The sequence below is a fragment of the Poeciliopsis prolifica genome, unplaced genomic scaffold, assembly GCF_027474105.1.
Source record: "Poeciliopsis prolifica strain line A6 unplaced genomic scaffold, Auburn_PproV2 SCAFFOLD042, whole genome shotgun sequence".
In the NCBI taxonomy this organism is placed as follows: Eukaryota; Metazoa; Chordata; class Actinopteri; order Cyprinodontiformes; family Poeciliidae; genus Poeciliopsis; species Poeciliopsis prolifica.
In genome coordinates, this window is record NW_026562417.1 from 3,346,052 (window position 1) to 3,367,375 (window position 21,324).

The 21,324-nt window shown below is 41.8% G+C and overlaps 1 protein-coding gene across 3 annotated transcripts in view; it reads left to right on the top strand.

Moving 5' to 3' along the window:
- The window catches only part of ptprz1b (protein tyrosine phosphatase receptor type Z1b), a 57,132-nt gene that overhangs the window by 30,245 nt on the left and 5,563 nt on the right, over positions 1-21,324 (top strand). Inside the window, exons 3-24 of one of the 3 annotated variants that reach the window (XM_055055538.1) lie at positions 2,124-2,303; positions 4,904-5,055; positions 5,124-5,219; positions 5,307-5,373; positions 6,178-6,335; positions 9,140-9,290; positions 10,130-10,314; positions 10,935-11,061; positions 11,139-11,191; positions 11,384-11,887; positions 12,011-12,188; positions 13,078-13,305; positions 16,308-16,452; positions 16,530-16,621; positions 16,698-16,783; positions 18,252-18,272; positions 18,506-18,602; positions 18,677-18,759; positions 19,747-19,881; positions 19,963-20,094; positions 20,195-20,352; positions 20,433-20,568. In XM_055055538.1, the coding sequence (XP_054911513.1) occupies positions 2,124-2,303; positions 4,904-5,055; positions 5,124-5,219; positions 5,307-5,373; positions 6,178-6,335; positions 9,140-9,290; positions 10,130-10,314; positions 10,935-11,061; positions 11,139-11,191; positions 11,384-11,887; positions 12,011-12,188; positions 13,078-13,305; positions 16,308-16,452; positions 16,530-16,621; positions 16,698-16,783; positions 18,252-18,272; positions 18,506-18,602; positions 18,677-18,759; positions 19,747-19,881; positions 19,963-20,094; positions 20,195-20,352; positions 20,433-20,568 (3,164 nt within the window). The remainder of the gene's footprint in view (positions 1-2,123; positions 2,304-4,903; positions 5,056-5,123; positions 5,220-5,306; positions 5,374-6,177; positions 6,336-9,139; positions 9,291-10,129; positions 10,315-10,934; positions 11,062-11,138; positions 11,192-11,383; positions 11,888-12,010; positions 12,189-13,077; positions 13,306-16,307; positions 16,453-16,529; positions 16,622-16,697; positions 16,784-18,251; positions 18,273-18,505; positions 18,603-18,676; positions 18,760-19,746; positions 19,882-19,962; positions 20,095-20,194; positions 20,353-20,432; positions 20,569-21,324) is intronic. The other 2 variants (XM_055055539.1, XM_055055540.1) reach the window with 2 other exon arrangements.

Sequence of the window (21,324 nt, forward strand, 5' to 3'; positions counted from 1 at the left end):
GTAGGAGGTTGGGATTCTGTTCAATTCAGGAGAATGTTTCCACCATCAGTTGGGGTTCAGTCCACTCATCTAACGTGGCGTCATACTAGTGCGACGACGAACGTGATGCACCAGTACGTCTCGTGAATCAAGCAATAATGTTTTTCTGTCCCACAATCAATGGACCGTGTTGTGTAGCAGTAGCTCCACTCTAAGCGTACCATACCATTGTCCTACAGACCTACAATTGAAGGGGGATCAGGAATGGTGTCGTACAAGCCGGTTGTATGGGTCCCTTGTACAATGAACCAGACTGAACCTTTAGTAGAACTGGATCTTGCAGTAATACACAGTAAAGGCCTAGTCAACGCCCATATCCTGATCTTTCTGAGGTGAACCGAAACACACCTTAACGTGCAAGGTGTACGTCAAAACATCTCAAAGAAGTGTCAATCCGACAAACACGAATGTGTAGCCATAATGAACGAAACCGTACACATCCAGCAGACAGCTGTGATCATGTGACTGAATGTAGGTGCAGATCAGGCGCGCTATCATGAATAAATTCACACAAACACACACAACCGCTGTCTGGAATTTCAGCCAAGAGCCTACAATATTGACATGTGCTCATATTTTATTTACAGGGTTTTTTTGTGTGTGTTGTTGCATTTCATATAAGGTTCATTTTTAATGAAGCTTTAACATATGAAGAAGCGCGCTGGCGTCGTCTTTAATGTTACGGCCCTCTGACTGGTTTGGCTTTGAGTTTGGTTTGTCTCCATGTTTTCATGTGTTCATCTTCTCTCACATAATTCATGTGAAAAGCATCCTTATAAAACACAAAACCACACACGCCAACACCGCATCAGTGACTTCCAGCACATGCCGCGCTGCACCGTTTTGAAAAAAATGAAAAATAGAACAAAGACAAACATGTAGAAGATTATTCAGCCAAAAGCTCATTTAGTCATAAACATTAAAAAAAAAAATGTTCAGAGAATATCCCCCTGCCACTTCTCTGAGCGGCTCATCGGCCTTGGATTCGTTTCTGTGCCACTTTGCTGTGAGCATAGCTGGTGCATGTGAGTGGGAACATACTCAAACTACTGGTAAAAGACCCATTTTTTCCTAATTCAAGCAATGGAAAGCATGAGGCGTTTTTACTACAGCTTTGTACTTTTTAATGTACAAAATCACATAATCACAATGAAAACTCTACTCTTCTGCAGTAAAAACTCAAAACTCTTTCTACAGCCTTCCAAAGAGTTCTAGTTTTGTTTCATCAGTCCACATAATATGTTTCCAAACGTCGAGTCATCTGGGGAACTCTTTATTTATTTTTGGTTGTTTTTCAACCTTGATGCTGTTTTTGCCCAGTATCTTTTCTTATTGACTCATGAACACTGATCTTATCTAATGCGGGCAGTGCTTCTCATGTTGAGCTTGTTTTTTTTCCGTGATCTAATGGATAAATAATCAGTGCTTTCTTGGAGTAATTTTAGGCTGGACACTAAAAAGCTCCCCACTTTTCCACGTCTTCATCTGTGGATAATGATTCCCACTGTGGTTCTCTGGAATCCCAAAGTCTCTGTTCTTAAATGGTTTTGCACTCGCTCCATATTGAGCTGCGGCTGCTGCTAAATATATCTCAAATAGACTAGTGTTGTGTACTTTTCAGTTATGTCGTTTGTCGGGGGGTTTTCTCTCAGACTTTTAGGGTATTGACTTATATTCTCCCTATGCTTCTTTCTCTCCTCATATCTCCTTTCCCTTTAAATCTTTTCCACAGCTTTGTACTTTTCTTTTCTCCATTTCTTTTTCATATCTGTTTCCATTACGTTGGTAATAGGCACAAAGCAATTCCTAATATTTATCTTTTATATGTATAAAAGTGAAGCCTTAATGCTTCACTTGTGAAAGTAAATCTGTCAGGAACTCAGACAACGATTCGGACCACCACATTGCCAGATAAACAAAGAAAATGTAAACAAAAAAATAAACACACAGCAAGAAGAAATGGGTTACTTTAAATCTAAAATCTACCGGAGGTATTAATAATTTTGAACTCAAATGTGAGTGGGCTTGCACTGCTTTATTATTGTTTTTTGTTAGCGGTACTAAGCTAGTTTTCATACCTACAGGTAGCCTGAACCAGCAGAACTGGGGGAAGAGTTACCCATCCTGTAACGGCGCCCGGCAGTCTCCTGTGGACATCGACGAGATGTTTACCCAGGTCCGGATGCAGTTCCAGAACCTGCAGCTGGAGGGCTGGCACATACCCACATCGGAGTCCACCACCATCCAAAACAATGGGAAGACTGGTATGTTTAAAACCGCCTTCTTTCACAAGCATAGAATCGCAAAAAGAACATTTTTTTAAGCGAATCCTCAAACTTGTGTAACCTCATGAAGCCAGTGTCTTTACAACTTCATTTTTCCTGTACAAGCACCGTACTTAAAGGTGCAGTGTGTAACTTTAATAAAAAATTGATTTTTAAATATTTCCTGAAATAATTTCTATGTCGTGGCAGTATGGTATGAGACATAATCTGTGAACTAACTACAAATAAACCAATCGGAGCCAGAAGTAGAGTCTTAGTGCTGCCAATCACCTCTTCACCCTGCTCTATGCCACACTGAAGCTCGGAGGTCCTGTTATGAATGCTAAGGCTAATTATCACAGCCACCAATTATGTAGAATTAATAGTTTTCCTGTAGCATTAAGTTGCCACAAAAGGATAGAGCCTCCCATGGCTGCAGCCTTAGGCACCTATCTATCCATGTCTTATGTTTTTATTTTTGTTCTTTCGGACTTGCTGTCATTGAAATGTCAATTTCCCTCCTGGAGGGACTAATGAAGGCATTCTATTCTGTTCTGTTCTCCACCTTTATCGCATTTAGCAGTGATTACATGAGATTGATTGATTTTAACAAATATGTCAAAAACACATTTTTTAATAAAAATTACATACTGCAGCTTTAACACCGTGTAAATATATGGGCATATTTTTGATATAATGATTGTGTAAAACGAGACTTGGTAATCCCGAGCGGTAGAAGGATTAAGTTTTTATAAGCCCGATCAAAAAAACAAAAAAGAAGAAGAAAGACAAAAAAGAAATGACCCACAGCTCCAAGATGAATGACACTGTGAGCTGTTGGGGAAAAAAACAAGAAGCGAAAGAGACTATGTAATTGCAAGAAGAGCAATGAGAGAGACGGCACCGACTGAGGGATCATGTAATGAAAAGAGAAAAGATCAGTGCTGAGAGGCAGCGATGAAGAGAGGAGTCACTAGAAAAGAGCAGGAGGGAGGAAAGCGAGTGGGGGAGCATGGACGATGTGAAGAGACGTGAAGTGATGTCTGAAGTGATAAACAGATGAAAGCTGTCTGAGCTACTCTATCCTCTCCATCTCTGCAATACTGTCTGAGCGGCAAGCCGTGTTGTGCCTCTGTGTGAGCATTGTATGTTAGTGGTATGAACGTGAAAATGGCAGAAATCACACACAGCTTGTATGAAAAACTAGGTATAATTCTATACCCATATAAATCAAAGTGTTCATAAAAAATTAGGACACCCTTCATAAAAGCAAAGTAGGTTTAAAATCTTAATATTTGACTTGAGGGAACAGTTTTAGACTCAACTGGTGTGTAATTGTAAAAAATAAAATTTGCTTTTGAAATACCGACTCAGCCTATAAACTGCTGTTACACTGCTTCATATCTTGTCATACATGCTGGTGTATTAAAAGTCAAGTGTTATGAAGGGGATTATGGTGAATGAGTCTTTTCATTTTGATGCTTTGTGAACAGTTCTCAACCAACTTATCTGGTGAAAGAAACAGAAAAAAATATATAAATAAAATCCTAATTACTGCGTCCTTTGAGATCAAAAGGGTGTGGATTTCAGTGTTGCATTCAGGAACAGCTATATTACTTTTGCAAAGACATCAGTGTCTGAAAATGAAACTTCAAATTTAAAATAAATTCAAATTAATCAGAAAGCACATGCCTTCCGTTTCAGGCGTTCTGTATGCCGATGTGAGTAAATCTTCGTCAGCCAAACAACATGACGTGAAGTACTGTTATCAACTGGCTGTCGCTTCTGAGAAATTGTGTAGAAATGCTGAATGTGTTGGATAAATGGCATATGCAAAATTAGGAGCTAATGCAACATATTTTTTGTGTCAATTACTTTCATATTGATGTCTTAACATCTGAGAGCTTTAATGAGAGAAGCTTGTGAGAACTACTTGCTATTGGCTTAGTTCATTGATTTATTCATACCGTCGTGGGCACGCTAACCTAAAACAATTGCTTCGGTGGGAAAAGAAGATCTTCTCCCAGCAAATAGTCCCAGAGTGGCACATTTAATGCTGCTTCAACTCCATGAGTGCAGTCGGCTGCATGAACAACACACATAAAGGTAACTTCTCTTTGCCCTGACTCCCAGATATAGCTCCCAGAGCTAAATATCTCTCATGAGAGACACACAAAGACTACATTTTATATAACGGTTCTATTGGGGTGTTAGTGGAATAAAAATCTGTCAGGATACACGGCACGTTGGTTAAGCATCACTGAACGTTTAAAAGGTTCAGCACAAGTGAACGTCTAGTGATGTGAAAATATATCTTGGCTTATGACGTGAAAAATCTGCACACCAGCTCAACTGCTCACACTGTTAAGATCATTTCTGCTGCAATTCAGACTCTGCAGTGGTCTTTATTTGGATTTCAGGGTGTACCTGTGTAGGGGAAGGTGCTTTGGGAATCTCAGGGTGTTTTCACATGTGCTAATCCAGTAGATTCAGTTTGATTGGGGCTTGCTGGTTTGTTTCATGAACCATTAAGTAAATTTATTTTCATTAAGATGAAGTTGTTGTTCTGCTTAAACATTTGTTTTTCTGAACAATTTCAGTGGTCATCAACCTGGGAGGGGACTTCTTCGTAAGTGGAGGAGGGCTGAGTTCCAGGTTTCGTGTATCCAGACTCAGCTTCCACTGGGGGCGCTGCAATGCAACATCAGATGGGTCTGAACACAGCCTGAACGGGATAAAATACCCTCTGGAGGTAAGTGTCAGCAGTGCGCCACATGTTTTCTTCCTGTCGCGTTGACGTTGACTCTGACTGTGTCGCAGATGCAGATTTACTGTTACAATCCCAACGAATTTCAAAGTTTAGACGACGTGATGGAGAATGGAGGAAGGGTGGCCGCCTTGGCCGTTCTCTTTGAGGTGAGGCGGCCTGACTGTGGAACCACCTACCTGTTTCTGCACCTCGCCTCAAATAAAGCAACAGTACAATCTTTCTTTCATTTCCAGGTGAGCCAGGAGGACAATGGAAACTTCAGTCCTATAGTGGAAGCAGTCAGTGGTGTGAGCAGATATGGTAGGTCACTACATGAAAAGTCTGAGCTTGTTACAAAAGATGAAGATGACAAATATTTTACAATAAAACACATACTGCTTATAGCTTTATCTTGAGTCCACTTACTTTTAATCTGTAGTTGCTACAGATTAAAAGTAAGCACATGGAAAAACAAACATAAGACACTTTTTATGTGTAGATAATTGAAATGTATCAGGTAATTCTGGTGATATTTGTTATTTTAAGCCATTTTATTTGTTGACTGCCTTTTTTGTTCTATTCTTGATATTGTTTAACTGCTTAGTCGGTTATAGTTGTAAATATATTTACATTTGTATGAACATCAATATTAAGACAGCAATGGTTCTGCAAAGTAAAAGCACTTCCTGTTTGATTCATTCAGAAATTTGACATACGCTAATGTTCACTTATTTCTACTACTTGGTATAATACAAATTTATATATTTATGTTTTTGTTGGGGTATATTACACCTGATCAATATTTAAAATAATGCGAAGTGGTTATTATTAGTGACGCACAGATATGAAACTTTGGGCTAATATCAGTATCTGAAATGGATATCGTTCCTATGACTGGTAATCAATAATTAGAGATACTTTATACATTTTATTTAGCAGACCGATACCGATATGGTAAAAAAAAAAAGACTCACTACTAGTTCATATTATTTTTAATGTAGCATTGTAGCATTCTGATTAAAATAACGATTTGAATGAATTGCCTACAGAAATTCTGTGTCATAAACAGACCAGACAGCAGAATGAGAAGATTTGAGGTTTGACTCCAGTGATTTATTTCCGCAGGTAAGAGTGGATCGGTGGACGCCATCACCTTGAGCTCCCTCCTGCCCAACGTCACCGACAAGTACTACATCTACAACGGCTCGCTGACCACTCCTCCCTGCTCTGAATCTGTAGAGTGGATCGTCTTTAAACACACGGCGGCCATATCAGAAGCACAGGTCAGGCACTCAAATTATGTGGCCTGTTTTTTGTAGTTTTAGGAAGGACAAACATAATGATATTTGGTCATGTAATGACCAAATATGTGAAATTTTTATGTCGGGATGAGAAGTGTTTTCTTATACTTGTTGCATTTTTTTTATTGCTTAACAATAAACATAAATGGGGAATTTTTTAAAATACCTTAATAAAATTACGTGGAATTAGAATATTTTTATGATATTTATTGTAATAATAAGTGACTTCAAAGTTTACACGTTAAAAAGCCTGGTGTTTGATGAAAAAAAAAAAAGAAACTTTCAGAAATTACTTAAAGGCTTTTGTCCCATTACACATAAGATATTCTGTAAAATTTAAGTAAAAATCTAACTAAATAGGAAGGAAAAAAATAATGTTTTGGGTGTTTTTAGTTTGTGGATACCAGGTTATTGAAAGGAACTTTATGATTGAGTTTTCATATCATTGTGGGTTTACCGCTGCTATCAGTGGTGGTGAACCTGATGAACTCAGATATACAGTCATATGAAAAAGTTTGGGCACCCCTATTAATCTAAATTATTTTTATCTCTAAATATTTGGATGTTTGCAATAACTATTTCAGTTTGATATAACCAATAACTTATGGACACAGTAACATTTTAATATTGAAACAAGGTTTATTGGACTAAAAGAAAATGTGCAGTACACATAAACACAAAATTTGACAGGTGCAAAAATATGGGCACCTCAACAGAAAAGCGATATTAATATTTAGTAGATCCTCCTTTTGCAACAATAACAGCCTCTAGTCGCTTCCGGTAGCTTCTAATGAGTTCCTGGATCCTGGATGAAGGTATTTTTGACCATTCTTCTTTGCAAAACAATTCCAGTTCAGTTAAGTTTGATGGTCGCTGAGCATGGACAGCCTGCTTCAAATCATCCCACAGATGTTCAATAATACTCAGGTCTGGGGATTGGGATGGCCGTTCCAGAACATTGTAATTGTTCCTCTGCATGAATGCCTGAGTAGATTTGGAGCGGTGTTTTGGATCATTGTCTTGCTGAAATATCCATCCCCGGCGTAGCTTCAACTTCGTAACTGATTCTTGAACATTAGTCTCAAGAATCTGTTGATATTGAGTGGAATCCATGCGACCCTCAACTTTAGCAATATTCCCAGTACCAGCATTGGCCACACAGCCCCAAAGCATGATGGAACCTCCACCAAATTTCACAGTGGTTAGCAAGTGTTTTTCTTGGAATGCTGTGTTTTTTTGCCGCCAGGCATAACGCCTTTTTTATGACCAAACAACTCAATCTTTGTTTCATCAGTCCACAGGACCTTATTCCAAAATGAAGCTGGCTTCTCCAAATGTGCTTTTGCATACCTCAAGCGACTCTGTTTGTGGCGTGCTTGCAGAAAAGGCTTCCGTTGCATCACTCTCCCATACAGCTTCTCTTTGTGCAAAGTGCGCTGAATGGTTGAACGATGCACAGTGACACCACCTGCAGCAAGATGATGCTGCAGGTCTTTGGAGGTGGTCTGTGGGTTGTCTTTCACAGTTCTCACCATTCTTCTTCTCTGCCTCTCTGATGTTTTTCTTGACCTGCCACTTCTGGGTTTAACATGTACTGTCCCTGTGGTCTTCCATTTCCTTACTATGTTCCTCACAGTGGAAACTGACAGTTTAAATCTCTGAGATAACTTTTTGTATCCTTCCCCTAAACAACTGTGTTGAACAATCTTTGTTTTCAGATCATTTGAGAGTTGTTTTGATGTGCCCATGATGCCACTCTTCATAGGAGATCCAGACTGGAGAACAACTTGCAATCGGCCACCTTAAATACCTTTTCTCATGATTGGATACACCTGGCTATGAAGTTCAAAGCTTAATGAGGTTGCCAAAACAATTTTGTGTTTCAGTAAGTCAGTGAAAAGTAGTTAGGAGTTTTCAAATCAATTAAATGAAAAGGGTACCCAAATATTTGCACCTGTCAAATTTTGATTTTATGCATATTGCCCATTTTCTATCAGTACAATAAACCTCATTTATTGTACTGAAATGTAACTGTGTACATCAGTTATTAGATATATCAAACTGAGATAGCTGTTGCAAACACCCAAATATTTAGAAATAAAAACAATTAAGATTAATGGGGGTGCCAAAACTTTTTCATATGTCTGTATTTGCAGGATTTTTCTGATATTTGTTTTTTTATGCTCTAGCTAAAGCACAAAAAAATAAATATCGCGCCAGTTTTATAAATAATAAAGACAATCTCGTTGTGTGTGTCAGTGACACTGAAGGCATTCACCAGTCATTTGAAAGCAACAGGAACCAGCTGTGGTCGTTGATTTTTAGCTTGTTGGTGGTTAGCTGCTGCTATCATAAACAAAGACAACATGTTGCACTAAAGTGATGTAAAGTGACGGGTTTAGTCAAGATCTCCTCGCAAACAGACTGTTTCTGCTGCTCTTGCTTCTTTTTGTGAAGCGTTCGGTCGGGTTTCACACTGAAGACGACTAAAGTCTCCCTTTGACGCTGCGTAGCAGTTATTCATCGTTGCAGAATAATGGAGAGCAAGCAGAGGTTTGCTGTGTGGTTTACGTGTGTGAACGTGCTCGTGATTGAAGCAGGAAAGCAAAACGTGATCCAGTTACAATCATGCAAACCAGAAACAGCAGCCTGGGAGCGACACAAGCCTCTTTAAGCATCTTTTTTGGGGGGTTTATTTTGGTGGCAGCATGGAGAGCAGAAACATGTTCCACTCAGGCTCACCTTTCCTCATGCCCGTGTTTCTGTCTCTCCCTCCCCCCCGTCAGCTGGAGGTGTTTTGCGAGGTGATGACCATGGAGCAGGCCGGGTATGTGATGCTCACGGATTACCTGCAGAACAACTTCAGGGAGCAGCAGCAGCAGTTTATGGGCCAGGTGTTTGCTTCCTACACCGGAGTGGAGGACGTACCCACACCCAGTATGTCATCACCTGATTCCAAAGTTTTCTGATTTACCTCGCACAAACAGGACTAATTGAATATTTTTCTTGTCACTTTATAATATTTGTTATTGCTTTATCCCAGATGAAAAAGGTCACAGGATAGCATAGTGTGATTTCCTGCTCAGTGATTGGTTGATGTTTAGATCTACAACAATTCAGCACCAAAATGGGAAACTGTACATCAACCGACATCACTTCAAACTCCCAGCAGAGGCATCATATTATCATTTTGTAGCATAAAAATAAGTAGAGCTTTTCACCACTTTAAATTCTGAACATTTTGGGGAGAAATTTTCAGGATTTTCTGTGTAACTCTGAGTCCTTTGAGGTCAGCTGCTTTTTTGATCATAAAAGGTCCTCGACACTCTCCACCTTCATAAAGTCGACCCAGAAGCGAAGAGAATCTTTATCGTTGCCACTTTGTAGCACGCGGTTCCTGCGCCGATGAGCGGATAGGCTATTTAATTTGTAGCTCTTTTAGAAATTGAAATAACATATTCAGATTTTCATAAAATTTCTGAATATATTCATAAAAAGGCTCTTTTTACTTGTAGCAAATTCATGAATGCATGAATACAAACCTGCAGCACATACTCAATGTGACACTTACTCTGAAACTGGGCTTTTTAAAACGCAGTTCTGTTATTTTTATTTTTTTTCCATCAAGTCACTGAACTTCTGATATTACCTCTGAAAACATTGTTGGTATGAGGACGTTTCACCAATGGTGGTGTCAGCTATTTATTTCCACATTTTGAAGACTCACACAATTATTCAAGGTTTTAAGAGAAAATATTCATTTCTGCCGTTTCCAGCATGCAGCTCGGAGCCGCAGAACGTCCAGGCTGATGCTCAGAACGACACCACCATCGTGGTGACGTGGGAGCGCCCCCGCGCCGTGTTCGACACCACCATCGACTGGTACACCGTCACCTACCAGAGGCTTCAGGGCAGGGATCAGAACAAACAAGAGTACAGGACCGACGGAGACCAAGATGTGGTAGGAGGGATCTTTCTATGGTGGGTGGGGAAAATAGTGGTTAAAGTGGTAACTGTAATTACAGCTGTTGTTTTTGCTCCATTATCTGCTGACCTCACCGCAACATCCGACACGTCAACGGATAATTGATGGAAATAGCATCAGTACCCTGTTACCTTTGCCTCATCAGTCATTTCCATGAAGTGTTTTGTGAAATGGGATGATAAGTTAGGAATTATCTAAAAAAGACAGTGACTGGAGCTCTTCACAAGAATGAACTGCGAACCAGTTGAAACACAATTATCAAAGAGACGCCTTTAGAAACCCTGTAAACTGGAAGCATGTCTTTTGTTCAGATGAGGCGAAACTAGAGCTCTGTGACGACAGAGACATTGCTTATAATCCAAAGAACATGGCCTTCACTGGCTACCCGCTAGCAGGAGTCTTTTTAAGATGGAAGAAGTCGTGACCTAAAACATATGGCTCTCCTGGTGAGGAACAACCTGAACACAGTGAACTTTCTTGACTGACCTGCATAAAGCACTAACTTCAGCCCAAGCAGAAATGTGTGGCATGAATAAAAGCTTGAAGAGCTTTGACAATGATTCATTTTGTAATTTTCTTTTTTTTTTTTTTCTCAGGGTGCCATTATCTCCAGCCTGCTAGCTAATAGCAGCTACGTGGTTCAGGTGGTGGCTATTTGCACCAATGGGCTCAAAGGACGATGGAGTGATCAGATTATAGTCGACATGCCGTTAGAAGACCCCGGTATGAACCGACACAGGAGCTCTTTTTACCTCTCGCTCTCGCTATGGTCAGTGTTTATTCTGTCCCTGTCCTTCCAGAAAGTGATTCCAGCCCCGACATGGCGACAAAGGAAGCAGACAGCCACAGGGAGGTAGGACAGTCTGTTAGCTTTGCTGCAACTGGGCTGAATTTCTCCATCTGCTTTGTTCACATCTGCAGTGTAATTAGTCACATCCGCAAATTATTATGCAAATGAGTGTCATTGAGTTGGGAGTAGCTTATTATTGAGCATCTGAAGGCCATTCTAAAGGATGTTGAGGCAAACAAGGTTCTGTCTGTGTAGGGATCAACTATAACTGGACCGAAGAGACCAGACAACCAGAATCACCTGGATGTGGCTTCAGAAGACCACAGTCCAGTGGAGGAGGTCCCTGCTGACCAGACAAGAGTCTACCAGAACCAACCTACCCAACATCAGGAAAAGGCCACAGATCAAACCCAAATAAACCAACATATGCCGGTCCAGACCGGCAGACAATTAACGCCAAAGACGGCATCTGAATCCATCAACCCACAAGAAGCTGTACCGGACGAGAACATGGAAGAGAAAGCAAGCTCAAACAGGTTGACCCCTCATGGAAGCAACCAGAACTGGATCGAGGACGATCAGCTGATTCCAGCGAGCTCACCTTTCACAAGTCCAAGTTTTGACAGCACCAGTGCGATTTGGGTTAACCGGATAACTGAGGAGCCAGGCCTTTTGTTTCCAGTTGCTCGGACAACGGTGCCACCTGCAATTCGCCGACAAATCACAGAAGAGGCGTCGTTGTCAATCCTGTCACCTCAGGTCAGGACGTACTTTGTTACCAATCATCAAATGCTCTGAGTGCTAAAACAGGTCTGAGATGATAAAAGATTTCACCATTTTGTCTCAATCTAAACATTTTCTCTAACTGTCTTCATTTTACAGCCATTGGATCCTGATCTACCAGAACAGGCTAATGAAAATCCCCCCACTAAGTCTGAGCTGTTCACCCCCCCAGTGGAGGACATCAAGGTCACAGATGTCTTCTATGAAGACACAGTCACCGGCTCTCCACTAGGGGTCATCACCTACCTTCCAACAGAATCTCCTTCTGTGGTTCCAGGTTAAATTTAATTTTGGTTTCCATCTTTGTGATCACTCAAAAGTGTGTTTCAAACTTTGTTTAGGGTTAGAGGTAGAGGCTGAACACTTAAAGCTAGGGATGTCCCCCACGCCTTCAGACTGTACAACTCCTCACTGGGGGGTCGGAGGTGACACAGGACAGAGGGAAGAAGGAGTAGTTTTTCTACAAATGTGAACTCCATATTTATCAGGCCAAACCATACAGTGCAATACCATATCACTGGTCAATCTATCCACCAAATTGCTATAATTTCCTTTTGTGTTGTATTTATTCTTTGTTTGTATTTAATTTGTATTTTTTGTATTCTTTTGTGTATGCTTACTGTGTGCCACATTTTTGCCTGTGAGCTGCTGGTAACTATAATTTCCTGAGGGAGTCTTCCCAAGGGATCAATAAAGTCAAGTCTAAGTCTCTAAGTCTAAGTCTATGAGACACGTTGGTGTAGACACTCGACACTTAAGGTCCCTTATAAGCCAATATAAAAGTTTGGTCTCCACAAGTTTTTTGGTACAAGCCGAAATAAGTTTCCTCCTCAGGGTGTCTGGGCTGTCCCTTAAAGACAGAGTGAGAAGTTCGTTGATCCTAGAGGGATTCAGAGTAAAGCTTAAGATTGTGGTTGTAAAGACGGACAGTGTCTTGAGCGTGTTTCCAGTGTGAGTTTGACTCCGTCAGAACCGCTGCTGCTCCTCGTCTCCAAATCTGTGAGTGGTGTTGATGAATAAGATCTCAGGGTGTATGTAATAATCAGATCCTGCAAAGATGGTTGGTATTCTTTGGGTTGCCCAGCTAATTTTATTTTCTAATGTCTTATTGGTGTCCCATCTTGTTCCATTGTATTACATCATTTTCATGCACTTTCTGTCCACAGGTAACGAAGTGCACGAAGACTCGACGATGAACCCCGAAGAGAGTGGCGCCGCCGTAAGCGAACCTCTGCGAACATCCTTTACCTCAGATTCAGCCAGCCCTACCTCAGAGTGGATAACAGAAAACACGGCAACAGGGGGCAACACTCTGTCCGACTCCTTCTATAAATCCTTCACCACCTCCTCTTTGCTCAGAGGGCTGATGCACACCACTCAGTCCCTGTTCAATGGTAAGACATAAACCCTTTCTCTGGGAAAGTCACACATGCCATTAAGCTATCCTGTTCCTTTTATAAATGGCTATTAATTTTCATTTTGAGGGACTTTACTCAACAGCATTGTATCGATGGGCAAACGGCGGGTTGAGATTACAGTGGGTGCTTTTATTTCTGCCTTCAATGACCCACGTCTGTGCATCTAATCAGTGCTGTGCCCTGTGATCAGAGGGACATGATGGGGAGGATTCCAGTGGCTGCCATGAGGAATAAGAAGACTTTGATTGTGATTGGGTGATAATTAGGGGCTTCTAGCTTTTCTAAGTGGCTCTGAATGAAATCTGCTTGACTCTGATAAATGGCGCCGCATGTTTCTCGAAGAGGTCCGAGTTTCCTGCCTCATAATAATCTACTTGAACTCACTCAAGCTTGGTGATTGGCATCTACTGCTGGGGGTTTGATCTACATCTGTGTTCTTTTCTGTAGCTCAGCAGTGCTCTCTAGTGGGTTCTATTTTGCTACCTTGCTTTGTCTCAACTTTTAAGGATTTCTGGCATTTCTTCACTTTCAAGCAGCAATTCCTTGACTTGCCTAATGTGCACTGGTAAAAAAAACAACAACAACCCATTCTTATTTTTAAAAAGTAGCATTTGAAAAAGGATTCCTCTGTTTTGGCTTTTCTTGCAGCAGATACACCAATATCCAGGACTGAGGATTCAACAGTTGACCAGTTTTCTGGCTTCATAGACTCATCCGGCTCCCTGACAGAGATTGACATAGACCCTACATCGTCTGTCTCTGATGGGGAACTCTCTACACCTTTACCTCTCACCAAATTCACCAACAGTTCTCATCTCCCTCTTGCCCTCCTGGAATACTTGTTGAACTATTCACAGCCAAATTTAGACCATCTACCAATCTCTACTATTTTGAGTTCCCAAGATCTGGTAAATACCACTAACTCTCTCTTTTCGCTGTCTAATTATGGATCAGCCACCGCCCAGCTAGCAGAGACATCCCACCACGAAGAAATCAGTCCGAACAATTCTCTGACAGGCATCAGGAGTCAAAACATTGTTGAATTGTCAGAGCTGATTCACAACGATGAAGAGGGATCCAGTGCAGATACAAATGAGGATGAGGTTTATGCTAATTTAAGTATGTCTTTACTTGATTCTGAAGGTTTGGGTTCGACAGAGGAGAGTGGATCGGGCTCTGGTCATGACAGCAACATGATGAGTGGAGAAATGGATGAAGTTGCTGAAGCTCAGCCTAAATTTTCAACATTCTTAAGTTCAGCTGTTGGTGTCAATGTGAATTATACTCGAGAAAACAGCTTTGTGCCTCAAAGTAAAATATTAGCAGCAGGAGTTAAAAGTGGGGTAAGTAGGAAACTGGACAGTGAGAAGGGAAATGAGATGAGCGGAGAGGGAATTGAAGAGGGAAACACTGGAAGTCTTGAAGGCAAAGAGAACCCTAAACACAGACGGAGGGTGTGTAGTGGGAGTGGCAGTGGGGCTGAGGATGGCAGTGGTTCTGGAGAACAGGCGACTGCCCATGATCATGTAAATCCAAAGCAAGACAATGGCGATCAGGAACATTTCAAAGCTGTACTTAAAAACAGATTCGTGTCCAAGGGAAACAGAACACACATCAGAAATGAAGTATTAGGATCTGAAAAAGTAGTCAGTCATCGGCTGACATCAGGGGAAGACACATCGACACCAGACCAAGCATGGTCTGTGACCAATGACCAGAATCTTTATGTTGGGAATGGCAAAGCGGATCAGAACGCAACTCTGGAAAGGCCAGGTTTTGGACTGAGGTCTAGTGTTGATACAACAGCGGGATATACTGAAAAGGAAGAACTTGCAGAAGGAGCTGTTCATGGAAGTGCTTCTAAAGACTCTTTGGAGCATCTCTCAAATGTGACTGGGTCGTTTCAGACTGCAGGAAGATCCGTGTTGAAGGATCTTTTCCCTCTGCTCAGGCTCACTGACACTCAAGAAGGGAAACTGGAACAAAAGGGAGGTAACTGAGACACAATGTTTGAATTTGTCTCTTTCAAGAAAGGTTTCGGAAAGTGCAGCAGTAAATGCAAAACTTTACTACAAAGCAGTTTAAGTTTAGCGGATGTGAGTCTACCTCATCCATCAGACTTAATTAGGTCAGAAAGAGAAATGTAGTTACTGTTAGTCTCTGTCTTTTGCATTGAATTTCTTGACTTCAATAAGCAAATCAGAAATTCAGACTCGCCCTACAGATCTGAGTTGGCGAGAAAGCCTCAGAGGTCTTTCCAAGACTTTTGTAGACTTTAAACTCAGACTTCTGATTACAAAAGGAGTTCCACTGTCTTTGGCAAGAATCACAAGACATTTTGAACAAATTAATGAGCTTGATAACAGCTCATTAATTTATAAATACAAAGACTTAAAACAGTAGAAAAAACATATTTTCAGTTGAAATATTTATTCACTTATAGTGAGGCAGAAGAAAGGCAAAATGCTAGTGCTGTATTGTCTGAAATAAAAGGGAAGAAGCTGTAATGTCTCCTTAGTTGATATTTTTTAAGAAAAGAAACCACATATTTTCACAGATGAAGTCTCACATTTCTCTGTGCTTCATATACAAAGTGACGGTCATTGCAGTTGAGATTGACATAAAAAGACAGATTGGACCTGTCTTTTTGTGTGACCATGGTCAGATTTTTGTTTTAGCACCATTTTCTTTTTCTAAATCCTCTTCCTCGAAGTCCAAGGTCTAAAGTAATAAAATATGACACTATTTTGTGTTTGGAGGTTGTTTGATTTGACCCATTTTATACCACGAGTGTCTTCTGCACTTCAACTTGTTTCTATGTGGTGCTTTGTCGCCCCCTATGGGCTGAAGGCTGATGTTCGCTTCTTTAAGAAACTAACATGAGTCTTCATGAGGACAGAATGATGCATTCTTGTCTTCTTGGTAGCAAAACTTCTGATGTGCAACATGAGTATGTAGGACTTCCTTGTCTCTTTCAGAGGGCAGCAACAGCAGCCATGAGTCTCGAGTGGGGCTGGTTGAAGGCGTGGAGAAGGACAAGAGGACAGTCGTTCCTCTGGCTGTCGTTTCCACTCTCACCACTCTTTGTCTGCTGGTGCTAGTGGGTATACTCATCTACTGGAGGTACAAACACACACCAGGTCTATTCCACATCACGCATGACCATCTTTTCACGAGCAATTTGATGTCTCTGGTTCCAGAAACTGTTTCCAGGCAGCCAATTTCTACCCGGATGACCCCGCGTCGCCTAAAGTCCTGTCTGTCCCCTCCACGCCCCTGCTGCTTTCCACAGGTAGGCCACACAGAGGGGGTTTTCTAGCTCTTCACCTCTTTAAGCACTGAGACAAACTGAGAGTCTCGTGTCGCAGATTGCCACGAGCCGCTGACGGTGAAGCAGTTTGTGAAGCATGTCCTGGAGCTCCACAGCACCAATACCTTCTCCAGGGAGTTTGAGGTGTGTCACATTAAATCCACATGAAAGGAAAACGGGTGGAATGATTTGTCACAGCTCCCTAATGTGCATCCATGTTTCTTTTTAACATCATGAGCTTTTAGGATTTAATTTGACTCTGTGTGCAGAAAGATATGCTTTAACTTGCAGGGAAGTTTTTTTTTTTTTTTGGCAGCCAGATAATATTTTGCGTTCAAAGAAAACTCCCTGATGGTGGTTTTCAGAATGAATCAAGGATACATCTGCATGCTTGACACTTCCACACATGATCCGCTCACACACACATGCAGATTTGATTCTTTAACGTGTTCAGTGCCTTGCAAAACTATCATTACCCTAAATTTCTCATTTTTTACATGTTCCAACCACAAGCTTTAGTTTGTTATTGTCATTTTATGTTATACAAACCTGGGCATAATTGTGAATTCAAAGCAGATTTTATAAATATATGTTGAGCCCCCTTAACTCTGTTACTGCTAAAATCTGGTGAAACCAGATAAAGGTTCCATCATTAAAGCGGACTCAGCTCCTGTTTAGTCCACTTTAATCAAACTCCATTCCGTTTGCGGACGTATGAAAGCACAATCAAACTGATGCGAACCAAAAAAGTAAATCAAAGTCTCGGGTTGGTTGAAGTGAACTCTTGTTCGTTTCAAATTCAAATGTGGATGCTAAGCTCACTAAAAACAGGAAGTGGAGGGTATTGTGGGTAAATACAACCAAAGCAAACGTGCATATCTATCACTAGTGGGGAAAAATACCTTGTTATCTTTTCCAAAGTTTCCGAAGCTAAATATTACAACTGCTAAAATCTGACGCCACTCCATTGGTTGACATTTTGTGACAAAGGAATTTGTGCTCTCTCTTCTTCAGAAGAACTTTATAGTTCTTGGTGCAGCGCCACCACAGGCAAAGGGGTGGAACAGGTTTCTCAAAGGGTTTGGTTCATTTTAATGTTATTTTTCATCAGTCCTGGGAAAGATTATTGGAGTATAAATCCTGTACATTTCTTTGTCGAAACATTTCCTTTTCATCTGCCAATAACGTGCTAACACACTGAAGTTTGTGGCTGTAACTCAGTGACAAACCTCCAGGTTACATGAAGGCATTTGCAAGGCACTGATTGGTGCCCCGTGTCTCCCTCCCATTGTGCAACAGTGTTTCTGTCTTCCACATAGTCTACCACTGCTTTACATCCCTTTAATTATTAGGAGGCCCAGGCCTCGTTTCACCCGCCCTGTAGAATACCGTTACACCGTCGCTAACGTAGCTGCCAGCTTGCAGGCGGCGGCTCAGGTGGGATGGTGTGCCCCCACTCCCACTCGGCGCCTCCGCTCTGTGTGGATCTGAACCCTTCATTCCAGGACCTGCACTGACTCCTTGTCTGTCGTCTTGTCCCTCTGCCCCACTCTCCTTTCACCATCTCCACCACCATCGTCGTGCTTTCCGCATCCTCACCACCCTCCATTAGATTGTGAAAGAGTCGTATGAGGTAAGACCCCCCTCCATCCCTGTGCTGCAGAACGTCTGTTTTTTTATTGTTGTTGTTGTTCTGGGAAGGAAAGGCAACGTATCAGCTTACCGTAGCAACCCTGATTTGAGTTAACGGAGTTTTACATCCGTTCTTCTTCAGCTAACTGAGAGCAGGCTCACTCTGTTTGTGTCTACATTGACCTTTGCTCTGCTCAGCTGAGCCCGCTTCTCGTTGGTTGTGTTGTGCTTCAGGAGGTGCAGGCGTGCACAGTCGACATGGGCATCACCGCCGACAACTCAAATCACCCCGACAACAAAAACAAGAACCGCTACATTAACATCCTGGCCTGTATGTGTCTTGTTAGTGCAATCAGTCGGCATTTAGGCGGAGCGTCAGCTAACCGCCCGTTTCTCCTTTCCCAGACGACCACAGCAGAGTGAAGCTCTCCAACAGTTTGGACAGAGATGGGAATTGTGGGGACTACATCAACGCTAACTTTGTCGACGTGAGGGATTTTCTTCTAACTATTTGCACCAGAGGTGCCCAAAGTCGGTCGTGGAGGGCCGGCATCCTGCATGTTTTAGTTCTCTTTCTGGTGGTAGTTACCTTTTCAGCATGTCAGTGTTCTTCTTAGGTCTTCTAACAAGCCGTCATTTGATCCAGGTGTGTTAAACCAAGGAGAGAACTAAAACATGCAGGGTGCCGGCCCTTGAGGACTGACTTTGGGCACCACTGATTTATGTGGACATAAAGACGGTTATTTGGTTTTGCTTCAAGGTTTAGAAAAGTTTCTTTTTTTTCTATTGTGTTGTGCAGAATAACAACACATGAAACGTTCCAAATCCACATGCATACGTGTGGCTTTTTGTGTACCACGTGAATTTTCCATTTTTTATATTCATTGTGCTTTTCAAATCTGAAATCATGTTTTTTCTCTGGATTTCTTCTATCCTTTCTTTCTTTTTTCTTTTCTTTTCCTACCTTTCTTCTTACAGTCCTGTCTTTCTTTCCTAACCTCTGTAATTTCTCCTCCATTGAGCCTTTCCATCCTTTTTTCTTCATCAAACCCTTAATAATTTTCTCTTTTGCTTCCATGTGTCCCTTCTTAATTTTCTCCTTATTTATGCCTTTCTTCCCTTCCTTACATCATTACTTGTTCTTTCCTTCTTTCTTGTTTTTTTTTTTCTTTCTGTTTTTGTTTATCCAAGCACCCATATTTCAAGACTGACCATTGTAAAAGAATATCTCATAATTTCATGGTTAAATTCAGTACTTTATTTCTTAAAGACAGTAAAATCTAACGAAAGTTAAATTTTAAAAAAAAGTCTGTATTTTCCATTTCTTGAAAAAAAAAGGAAGATGTAGGAACCTTTACTGTTAATCTGAAAGCCAAAAAGTTTGCAGAGAACAGTGGAGTCGTTAGGTTGGGTTTAGGGTCACAGCTGAAGCTACCACTAGCGAAACGGTCCAACTGCTGCTGCTGCGTTTGCAGGGTTACGAGCGAACGAGGGCCTACATCGCGGCTCAGGGGCCGCTGAAAGCCAGTCGGGAGGACTTCTGGAGGATGATCTGGCAGCAGAACGTTGGAGTCATTGTCATGATCACCAATCTGAAGGAGAAAGGACGCGTAAGACCCGACACAAACACTGGAGGTCTCCATCAAGATCAGCGCCGGGTCAGGACTTCATGCCTCCTCCTTCCTCTGCAGACAAAATGTGACCAGTACTGGCCGGAAGAGAACCAGGAGGAGTACGGCGCTTACCAGGTGGCTCTGAGAAGCACCAAGACTCTAGCGTACTACACACTCCGGACATTCACAGTCAGAGATACAGCTAATAAGGTACTTCATATGCACTTTTCTTATCTCTGTTTATCACACAGAGAGCCTGAACCTTTGCAATGTTTCAGTGTTAAATAGTTGATTTCATTTGTTCTTCCAGGTGCCACAGAAGAAAGTGGAGCACACGGTCCTGCATTACCACTACACCCAGTGGCCGGACATGGGCGTCCCAGAGTACACTCTGCCTCTGCTGTCCTTCATCAGGGCGTCGTCTCGGGCCCGGACGCAGGAAATGGGACCCGTCCTGGTTCACTGCAGGTAGAGCTGAACACGATTTCTTATATCATCAACAACATGACAGCAAATTTGGCATCTTCTTCTCAATCTGTCTGTTTCAGCGCGGGCGTTGGAAGAACAGGAACCTACATAGTGATAGACAGCATGCTGCAGCAGATCCAGGATCAGGGAACGGTAAACGTACTGGGCTTCCTAAAACACGTCCGGACACAGAGGAACTTCCTGGTTCAGACGGAGGTAAAATCAGTCAAACTCCACCACATAATCCCTTAATATTAAGCATCTGGTGATGCTCTTTCCTGCCTATGAATGCTTTCAATGTTAGGACAGTAAGATGATTTTGTGAAGCATCATGTCCTGTCATATCCTGTCACAAGGTTGTGAAATCCTGTTTTCTGCTGCTTCATGACGTTGGGCTGCTTTTTTCATTGACATTAGGGTATTTTTTCATGTTTTAAGATCAATTGTCTATCTGGCAACAACATTTCAAGGTTCTTTGAATGCTCCAAGTGGCCAGATAATTGTTGGCCAAACTTATCAGAATGTAGGTCAAGCTGTCAGTTTCACTTTCAGTTTCAAACTTTCAGCTATGCTGTGTTCATCTGTGCGCACAGCATAGCTTAGAGTGAGATTAAAGGTATATTTACATCAGGGGGTTAGGGAATCCAGCTTTGGTCCGCTTGTTTGTTCAGGGCAATCCATGCAGTAGTAGTGTTAGGAACAATGAATGGATAACGCATGATCCCCAGCAACGGCGGCCCATGTGTCCTGCTGTTGGTTGGTCTTGATGCAGGTCTGTCTGCACAAGAGACGCCAACCGCAGAGCTTGTTTGGGTCGGACCTTGACCCATTTTTTCAGGTGGTTTTGGTTGTTTGAGCCACACCAGGATATGCTTGAGTGTATTCACGCTTGCACCGGACCAATAGGGGAAATATTCTGCTCTGTTTAAAGCAGACCAAATGTGTCAGGTGTAAACACACACTTGTGACAGG